This window comes from Rattus norvegicus, chromosome 8, assembly GCF_036323735.1.
Source record: "Rattus norvegicus strain BN/NHsdMcwi chromosome 8, GRCr8, whole genome shotgun sequence".
Classification (NCBI taxonomy): domain Eukaryota; kingdom Metazoa; phylum Chordata; class Mammalia; order Rodentia; family Muridae; genus Rattus; species Rattus norvegicus.
In genome coordinates this window covers 20,823,799-20,834,572 of record NC_086026.1, presented here as the reverse complement: position 1 = coordinate 20,834,572, position 10,774 = coordinate 20,823,799, and the positions used below count along the sequence as shown (strand labels likewise).

The 10,774-nt window shown below is 44.4% G+C and overlaps 1 protein-coding gene across 3 annotated transcripts in view; it reads right to left on the bottom strand.

Moving 5' to 3' along the window:
• Positions 1-526: 526 nt before the first annotated feature.
• Positions 527-10,774, bottom strand: part of Slc36a4 (solute carrier family 36 member 4) — a 32,791-nt gene continuing 22,543 nt past the window's right edge. The window contains exons 9-11 of one of the 3 annotated variants that reach the window (XM_006242558.5): positions 9,401-9,570; positions 5,484-5,640; positions 527-5,037 (exon numbers count right to left, since the gene is read on the bottom strand). In XM_006242558.5, coding sequence (XP_006242620.1) covers positions 4,999-5,037; positions 5,484-5,640; positions 9,401-9,570 — 366 coding nt within the window. In that variant the 3' untranslated portion in view covers positions 527-4,998. Of the gene's footprint in view, positions 5,038-5,470; positions 5,641-9,400; positions 9,571-10,774 lie in introns of all 3 variants that reach the window. The other 2 variants (XM_008765939.3, NM_001108127.1) reach the window with 2 other exon arrangements.

Genomic DNA, 10,774 nt, shown 5'->3' with positions numbered 1-10,774 from the left:
CGTTTATCGGTCCTTAGTGGGATCAGGCATTTGCCACATTTTAGCTCCTTTGACATAATGGGAGTGGTAAGCCGAGTGAGTAGTGCATGTCCCTGGGTTCATGGTTCTCAGGGTCCTCTCATTTTTCCTCTACTCTTAAACCTTTGAGGCACTGACTTCCCATAAAGACTGCTCCCACTATTCATTAAGAAAATATTCACACATCTCCCTCACACATATACAGTAATAAGAATGCAATAAAACCTAAGTAATGAAAATTGGGAGGGGACAGCAAAATGTCTCAGGGGCTACAGAAGCCTGAGGACGTGAGTGTGATACCTGAGATCCCATGTAAAGACAGGAGAGAGACAACTCCACAAAGCTGTTCTCTGACCTCCACACGCACCGCAGCAAATGCAGCCATATACTAATAAACAAAATAAAAATTAAAGATTTAATAGAAGAAAATACTTCCCTTGTGCCATTTTCAGCTAGGATATTTCGTATAATATTTAGCCTTACGAGTGGAAAACTGAAGAGGCATTCATTAGCAAGCAAAATAATTATACTTTATTGACAACTCAGAAGTCACAGTACTTTCAGACATTTTCAGACTCTTTTACAAAGAAAAATAAATTATAAGAAACGACACACAAGTCCAATGAAACTTTACTTTCAATAAAGTTTACAAAATCATTTTTGAAAACCATAAATCGATAGCCTGAATTGTTGGTGTCATGATTATGGATCTTCCTATGTGATCATCATCTGGCCCTATCTGGGGTGGAGTAGCTGAAGTGGATTCAGATGGGGGTCCCTGTGGGGTAACATGCATGGACGCACACAGGAACAAGCCCATGCTAACAGGAAATCGGGTGACTTGTCATTTCACTCATTAGGCAATAAATTCTAGACCTAGCCGTTTCCTAAGCACATTTCTTTTTACATCCTAGGTCGGAACCAACGAGATGCAGAAAGTCATGTGTGGCCAGTAACATGCAGCCATCAACGACAGGAAGAATCCTGTTATCTGTGAGAGACAAATCCCTCACATTCTCTTAATTAAGGGACAATAACTGAGCCAAGCTGATCAAAACGAACACATTTTCCAACATTTTATAATTTGACATTATTGGTGCTTTCTAACAGTTTTACTGCTCAACAGTTAGCATCTGCTGAACCATCCATGTTCTAGAAACAACTGCATTTATTATCTCCTGGGCTCTGCGCCGTATTCCCATCTTGACTGAGGAAAGAGGAGTTGCACACAGACCTACCGTATGCTGCCCATGTGCTGTGGGCACCCAAGGGAAATGGTGAGCCTGTAAAACCTAGTTAGAAGGGCACCGACGTGCACCTAAACTGGCATTCTCTAGGACCACAAACACATACACCAAGTAAGATCAAACCCTGTTAGGAAATTCACAAGTGCACTGCCACAAATGGCTTACAAACACTTTAAGTACATCATCATCATTGGGGTTGGGGATTTAGCTCAGTGGTAGAGCGCTTGCCTAGCAAGCGCAAGGCCCTGGGTTCGGTCCCCAGCTCCAGAAAAAAAAAAAAAAAAAAAAAGTACATCATCTAACAAGACTCAGAGCCGGCTTTGGTGGCAGGTCAGAGAGAACAGACAGGACAGGAAAGTATTGGGGTACTGCAAACACAGCTCTGTGTACGTCAAGTGGCGCCATCTAACCCGAAAACTTCCCAATTCCTACTTGCTCAACTGTGGAGAAACGGGGCCACACGGAGGGGAAGATCCTGTGTTGAAAGTCGTGTGGGAACAGTGTTTTGAGTGGACTCAGACACCAGTGCACTCCTTGGAGTCAGGAAACAGTGTCACGAGGCGAATGGCTGAGTCTGCCCATGGGAGGCAAACAGCAGCTTTCTCAATGCTGTTCAGAGGAAACCACATCCACGCAACTGACTGGCTCTCCGAGACAGTTCCCACCGCGACAGAAGTAACTGCTGGAGTCACTTCAGCCACGTGTGATCCATCAGGATAGTTCAACATGTGTGCCTGCTTCCCCTTCCTCCGGGTCCCCAAACAAAAGGAATAGCTGCTAGAATCGAAATATCTTCTCCAAAAATCTTTAGAAAATAAAATTCTGTAAAAGCAAATATCAGAGGGAAATTATCAAACCGTAAGGATGTCTTCAGGGTCCCTTAAACAAGTGTGTGTCTTTTATACTGCATGTAAACAGTGCCTCACGCCGCAGACTAAAACCATCCCCTCTTTCACCATGTCCTCCTTTCTGTACTGTGACTCCTCTTGTGCTGACAATCTGGGGACTTCCATACGGGCTGTTGACTCCGCAGTCTCACTACAGAAGACGTCCCAGCTGATGAGACGCTCACACCCCGTGCGCAGAACTTAAGAAGCCCCGCGGTGACCCACTTGTTAAAAACCTGCTGCACTTGAATTCCGCAAGGAGCAGGTGAAGACACAAAAATAAAACGAGGCCAAGTACAGATACAACGTGAACACAGCTGACAAGAGCCGTGTGCCACTGTAGTTTTAAATACCTAATACATTCCTCACAGTCCAATTCCAATGAAATCACTTTTCTCACAAACTCATCCACTGCCTAAGGCTGAAGACTTGAAGTAACAATTTAACATAAAATATCACAATTATTAGAAATATCTAACATAAATGTTTTTAAAGTTTTGGTTCTTATGAATGCATAGCAAAATAAAGCTTCTGATATATTTATAGGCTCAGACTTAAAGACAAAGTAATGAGGTACGCAAAGCCACACCTGAATAAATTAACATTTACGTAAAAAATAGAGAATCCCCCAGATGGCTTGGTAACGTCTTCCAGATAACACATTACAGAGCCAATGGGCAAAGACGGTCAGAGACGACCCACCCGTCCCTCAAACTCCCCAGTTCTCCTCTTCGTCATCAGGTGAGCTTGGTTGCTTTGGCTAGTGTGTGTGAAGACAGGAAGAAGGCAGCATCTCTCTGGACAATGCCTAAAGTGCCTGGTCTTTCCTAGACAGTTCCCTATTGTCTCCAGTTTTCTTAAACATACATCCCACAGTTCATCTGCCCATTCAGATCAACGGAAGCCGGCAGTAAGGAATGCTATGTGGCTAGGAGGCTCTAGAGTTCTGTATTTTATCAGGTATCTACAAGGAAACAAGGAAGCATGTGGCTAGATCACTACAAAGTTAGCCAGCTGTTTAAGGGGCCTCGCCCCCGAGACCTCCGCCCTACAGCGCACCCTGTGGCTGCCAGTCTCCGGCTGTTTATAGGACTGGTAGCCTCTTTCCCTGTGTGAGGTCTTGGATTTCTTTTCTGGCTTTTTAATCTCGTCACAAATACTATTCGGAGATAGGACACTCTCCCAAAGGATGAAAATGTAACTGAACTTTACACTAACATTAAACTGGTGTGTTTAATTCTTACTGACTGTGACATGAAAAATAATTGTTTCATTGGGTCACGTGTCAGGTTCTCTTGACTCCAGCCTAAGTCCTCTTGACCAAGTAACCCAGCATTCTGGGACTCCATTTCCTACAACGGTAGCCATCCTGGCGAATTTTAAGTCAGCTTAACACAATCTGGAGTGGTTTTGGAAGAGACTCAATCAAGACAATGTCTCTGCAAGACAGAACTGCAGGCAAGCCTGTGGGGGCATTTTCCAGATTGATGATCGAGGTGGGAGGGATATACCCACTGTGGGTGGTACCAACCCGGGCTGGCTACCCTGGGTACTATAAAAAAGCAGGCTGAGCAAGCCATGAGAAGCAAGCCACGAGAAGCAAGCCACGAGAAGCAAGCCACGAGAAGCAAGCCACGAGAAGCAAGCCACAAGAAGCAAGCCAATAAGCAGCACCCCTCCATGGCATCTTCGTCAGTTCCTGCCTCCAGGTTCCCGCCTTGAGTTCCTGCCCTCACTCCCCTTAATGAAGGACTGTGGTGTGGAACTGTAAACTGAAGCCTTCTCCTGCAGAATTGCTTCTGGTTGTGCTGTTGTATCAGTGACAGAAACCCAACTGAGAGAGCAATAACTCCCTCAAGTTAAGACAGAACAACTAAGGGAGCAATAACTCCCTTAAGTTAAGACAGAACTAAGGGAGCGATATTCCAGATACCTCCGTGACCTTTTCACCTACGACTGAAACAGGAAGTCAGAGCCTTGCTCAGTGACCGTGACGCTCTACCCTCTGAATAGCTGCACAATAAAGCGACTCTGGCTCTGGGAACGCTCTACTGCTCACACGGTGGTCAGTGGGAATCTGCCATCCCTCCAAGGCATCGCCCCGTCAGCAGCATCACCCACGGAAGAAAACACCATCAGTGCATTTTTGTGCACACGTACACAGGAGGTAAACACTGCTATTGTGGGATGCTTCCAAGAGGTTTTTAAAACTATGCCCCTATTTAATTTATACCATGTTGAAATCCTTTGTCTTCTCAATGGTGGTAAGAAAGATGACCCAAAGTATTTCTTACAGAAACAAAGAATAACAGGCTATGCTTATTGTTTCCGTTTTGAATTTTAAACTTTTTCAGTCTTCAAAGCTAATTTAAAATGTTTCATTGTCATTAGATAAAAGCAATAATCTGCTATAGTTTATCACAGCTACAAAAGATGTCAGTTCACAGTCAAATTACAATACTCTGCCAACAAAAACAGGAGTTTGGCACTGTGTTTAGTGTATGGCGATACACTGTACCCGTTCTTGATTGCTGTTAGAACTGGGGTGACAACGGAGGGTTCACCGCTCTTCTCCCACTATTACAAACCACTTGATACACATGTAGAGTTCACGTTCAGAGAGAGACTCTGGGAGGCGCCATCAGCAACTGCTGTAGTTGGATAAATAATTTCTTCGACGGTGACATACGTGCCCAACAAGAAGCCCACGAACCCAGTGAACGCTATGGAAATGTTCTTCAGGACCATCCATACGTTGTAATGGTCCTTGGAAAACGTCAGGATCTCCACAAGCGGGGGCAGGATCAGGGCTAGAGTGCTGCTACTCACAGCCCCCACGAAGGAGATCACAATGTCCAGGCGGGGAATGAGAACCGCGCCAGCACCTATAACAAAAACATGGTTCCTTTTAACATGCATGCTACACACGTGGGGACTAAAAGCAGATCTTCTTACACGTGAGAGTAATTAGCAGAAGTCACCACTTATGGGAAACTGACAGAATTCATTCCAATCTAAGGAAGAACAGACCAGAGAAACATTTGCTGGACTCATACTTAACAACATTTCTCAAGTAAACAACTCGTAACTTTTTGGATAGCGATGTTTCTAATAGTAACTGTTTACAAAATACACAATTTAAGCAGTTCTCATTTTTTGGTTCTTTTTTTTTTTTTTTTTTTCGGAGCTGGGGACCGAACCCAGGGCCTTGCGCTTCCTAGGCAAGCGCTCTACCACTGAGCTAAATCCCCAACCCCAGCAGTCCTCACTTGAACACACGAAAGTCAACCACTGTGACAGACACGCACTGATACTTACAGGTGATACTAACCAAGAGGGACCGTATCCCAAAGTCACAGATGCACTTCCATTTGGCATGAAGTCTAGCAGTGACTGCGGGGATAATGATCTCTGCTGGGACATAGAACTGAATAGAATAGGTCACAAAAATGCCAAAGGAATACAGGATTTTCACTGACTGATACAACCTGTTGGAAGAAAAGAAATTCAACATTTAGTTTTTCTTTTAATGTGAATCTGACTTTGCTCTTTTTTGAATTTTCAGACGGTAAACAAGAACTATATATAGAGCAGAAGCCACTTTAGAAACCTCCTAATCAAAGATGCTTGTCTGTGCAAAGGCCAACCAAGCTAGATGTGGTGGGGCACAACTCTAATGCCAGCACTCAGGAGGCCAAGACAGGAGGATTGCTCTAAGTTCCATAACAATCTGGGCTACATATGTAGTGACTTCCAGACCAGGATGTGGCTACAGAATAAGAACCCTGTCTGAAGGAGTTGAAACCATGACTAACTTCATTTCTAGTCCTTGTGCAGACAGAAGAGCCTGGTGAGGCTGAGCACAGACTTGGGGATGTGGTGCTCAGAAGACAGCATCTAGGGCCAAGCCAGTCCACCGAGCTTATTCTCAGCCCCAAGGAGAGACTGTCAAAGCTTTCAAAGCGGGATTTTTTCAACTTTGGAAAAACTTGACTATCTCTGTTCCTTCTTTAAAATAGTGAGTCACAACCTCAGTGACCTACATGTAGAAGAAAATGTCATATTAGGCTCTGAATCTGGGTTCTCCTTGCTTGACATTTTTGTTAGCCAAAGGTCACAAGGAGAGCATCTGGGTCATTTCAACTACCAGAGTTCTCTAAGGTACACCTGCTTCATGTATTAACAATCACGCACTATGGGAATAGATCTGTTGCTCTTTGATTTGTGGTATAAACTTTCCCTTTAAGGTCAGGGCTTCAGAACTGCACATTAATGTTCAACCATATAGACATCGCTAGAATTCTCTAATGACTCACTTTATGTGATACACATGGATAAATATATATGGTGTGGCAGGGCAGGGCAGGGCAGGGCAGGACAGGGCAGCTATTCATCCATCTTGTATTGTTGCTGAGGCCATACAGGTTAACTACAATTTCATCTCCTTGATGGAGAATCCCATGGAAAAGTACCCAGCTCTATTCCAGAAACTGAGGTCAAGATGCCCCAGCCAACTTATCTTAGCTTCTGTTAAACTGCTTGCTTGTGTAAACCTCCCCATGTAGCTTAGCTTCTGTTAAACTGCTTGCTTGTGTAAACCTCCCCGCATAGCTGCCTTGTAAGATACCAGGAGGATGTGGGTTTTGTCTTTAAAAGTCCCTTGTTCTAAATGCTCAGGGCTAAAATTGGGTCCCCAGATATGTGTCTATGGTCCAAGCCAGCCAGAATAAAGACTGAAACTGGCTATAAATTGTGGGCAGCTGAGTGAGCAACTCTAGAGGGCTCCCTGTAAACGGTAGTACTTCAGGTAATGTATGAAATGTGACTGTCTTTAGATTTCTACCTTCATGATGGGCCCCCGCCAAAACTCAGCATGCACTTCGCTTCTTACGATTTTAATTAATTATTTATGTGCTTTGTCTGCATGTGTGTCTGTGCACCATGGGAATGCCTGGGCCAGGTATCCATTTGGAGGCCAGAAGAGAGCATCAGATTCCCTAGGACCGGAATTACAAAAGCCATCCTGTGGGAATTAAACCGAGTTTTCTGGACGAGTGGCAAGTTCTCCGCATGAGCAAGAGCTGAGCCACCTCTGCAGAGCCTTGGCATGACAGTGACATCTTCAGAGAAATGGACAGAATGTGTGGACTCACGCAGGCTGAGTAAACGAGAAGCCTACTCCTCTCGTGTGTGAGTGATAACATTAGTGCACTGTATTCCAATACTTTGAGCATTCTGTTTATTTTATGTTTTTATATTAAAATTCACTTGCACGTTTTAAGAAACAAGCTAGAAAGAGGCCAGAATGCTGTGACCCTGGGGCAGTGCTGAAGACTGGGGCGGGAACACCTCCTGGGCTCCTTCCCTGTGGAAATACCAAGGCCCACTGTCTCACCAAGAGTAGGATACGTGTGGGAAGCGCCTCTCCTCAGACCAAATCCTATTATCCTAAAAGGATATCAAGGCCTGTACTTTCAGCAGGCGATTAATCAGGGCTAAGCTCATCTCTGACAGCTTAAGACTTACAGCCATAAGAGTACAGACAGCTCCCCAATAGCTCCCTAGTCTATGAGCAAGGAGGACGCAGGAGGCTTCTGCAACAGCACATTCACCTTAGGAATGAGTAGACGGAGTAAAACTAGGTCTGAAATGTGGCAAATGACGTAATTAGGCCTGGAAATAATAAATCTTAATTTAAAAATTACCCAACAATGTACTTAGCTAGAGCCTTAAAAGTTAACTACAAATGGTTGTGGCTGGAAATACACAAACTTACTAAGTGACTATTCGTTCAAATATTCTGATAAGCAATTACAGAGAATTAAACATTCTCGTTAATTCACTGTCCATTTAAAAGAGGAGCATTGCTTTTCTTCTAATTATACTTTATTGTTGTGTTTTCAAAGTATGGCTGATAATATGCTTTAAAATGAAAATAGGTTCACAACCACTTTGCATATAAATGTAATTATATATACTCCACTGACAGAAAGCTGGAGTTACACAGCTAAAAGCGGTTAGTGTTAATACCATTCTGTATGCAGTACTGTTAGTGTTACAGGGAGCACTGCTTCTTCACAGACATGTGCTACAGAGGTGAGCACTGCACAAACTGGCTTTTCAACCCCGCAAGTGTAATTCAGAAACAACAGTGTGTTCAAACAGGTCATATAAAAGCACCTGTTTTGGGGCTGGGGATTTAGCTCAGTGGTAGAGCGCTTACCTAGGAAGCACAAGGCCCTGGGTTCGGTCCCCAGCTCCGAAAAAAAGAACCAAAAAAAAAAAAAAAAAAAAAAAAAAAGCACCCGTTTCATTTTCACCTATTTTCTGTTCCAAAAGCCTATTTGTTTCTACAGTTGGCATGTGTACTTTCAATAATGCTTAATGGTTTTTCTCAACTTTTCAACCTTTGTTCTCATTTCAGTAATAAGTATCCACAGAGTTGTGCATCCTGAATCACACACAAAAGACATGAGGGAACACAGCCCCAGGGCCGTTCTGCTCTCTCACTTTCCAGAACACTCTAAGCTTTGAAAGGCAGCTCCCTCCGCCTGTATCTCTTAGCCAGGGACAGTAACAGGTCCACAGCAGCAGACAAGCAGAGACCACATTGCACCCAGCCACCCTGAGAAGAGACTCGGACGACCTCTCTAACGGAACTCTCTCTTTACTCTGACTTGTTCTCCTGCTCTTCAGGATTCTGCTGTGTTCCACGATAATTTCTGGAGGCTTTTTTTTTGCTAGCTGAAAAATCAGGTGACTTGCAAGGCTTTCTTGAGGCTAAGCTATGATTGGATGGTCATGGAGTCACAAGCCCCAACTTGCTCTCTTCTAACTTGAGAACCGTGGCTAGCAGGGTGTGGGTGAGGCAGTGCTGTAGAAAATGGAAGGTCACACACACTCAGGCTTGAACTGGGACCATATGAGCATGGTTTCATGCAGTCCTGCCCGTCCTCTCTGCCCTGGCTGGAACAGAGTGCATATTTCTCTGCATGCTTTCTCTTCAGCTCCTTTTGCAGTAAGACCTTCCACGGATACCTCTGTGGATGAAGACTGCTCTTGTTTCTACCCATGTCTCCTAAGTGAAATTTTAAGCACCCCTAAAATGCATTTTCAGTTTCCACTGATATGGAAATCATAGTAAGTTTAAACGTGTAAGTCATCATCTAGAAACATATCTTACCCATGAATCTTGGTAAATTACATCTAAGACGCCTAAATTCGGACGAATGAGTCATCTCCACTTACCACATGTCCTGGGGAAGATTCAGTGTTATGCTGCCTTTGATCTCATCTCGGAAACACATGTAGCCTAACGTGGCCAGGCTGATGTACAGCACCGTGACGATGGCCATGCCAATGTTCAACGCCTGAGGGAAGCGCTTGGACTCTCTCATTTGGTTTTCCAGTGGCAGCACCTAAGAGGAGAGTAACATTAGCTGCTTTTAAAGGAGCAGGGTACAGGAATTTCAGAATAACCACAGTCTTGTTAGATAGACAAGTTGGTCTGTCTTTTGTAGTCTGTGTGGAAAATCTTATCTTTGATCCACATTTAAGTGCCATTTTCTATGTGATATGTAGACGTGTGTGTGAGGTGTGTATCCTCATGTTTGCATGTGTGTGTGGTTGATGTCCGTGTCTTCTTCTATTGCTTTCCTCCTCGGACTCCCCCTGCCCCTTGGGTTTTCTTAGAGAGGGCCTCACTACATCGCCCTGGCTAGCCTGGAGCTGCACAGACCAGCCTGACCTCCAGCTCAGTGATCTGCCTGCCTCTGCCTCCACATTCTGGGACTAAAGGTGGGACCATCACACCAAGGTTCCAGCTGTTTTCTCGGTTTCTCACCGAACCTGGAGCTTACTGAGTAGGCTAGGCTGCACACCTATGAGTTCTAGCAATCTACCTGGGGTTACTGATGCACCTCTACCCGCCTTTTCTGTGGGTGATGATGTCCCCCTTGTGCTGCAGGCATTTTACCAACTGACCTGTCTCCTCGGCCCCTGCTTCTATAGATTTTGATACTACTTTTTTTTTTTAAATTCACAAAAAGGTTTGATATCAACTCTGAGGCAGTAACCTGCTGGTTATTTTTTAAAAATATATTTTTTAAAGAATTATTTATTTTATATATATGAGTGCACTGTAGCTGTCTTCAGACACACCAGAAGAGGGCATTGGATCTAGTCCATCGTCTAAGAACTAAGTGGGAATTGTCTATACCTGCTGAAGGGGGAGGTTCTGCCTGGGATCCTGGAGTCATTAGTTCCATTGCTTATGTCACTGTGGACTTGGGAGATTTGTTATGTACACTGAGTAGCAACCTGCCACTGCCATGCCCTCCATCACTCATCCTGTTCCAGCCTTTGTCACTGTGAAATGGCCAGGCACTCGTGCATCCATGACGTTGTCTGCCACAGTGTCCCTCCCAGCATCCCCTTCCTCTCTGGCTTACAAAGAGCCCCACGCTCACTTTGGATTCCATGGTTTCCATTTTCATCAGATATTTTTCTCCACAGAACTTAGTCTTTTTCTTGGAGCGCAGCACTTAGAATTAGGGTTTCCATGCTAAGGGTGCTGTGTGAGGAGTATTGCTTCTAGCCCCTCAGGAGACAGAGCGCTTGAAG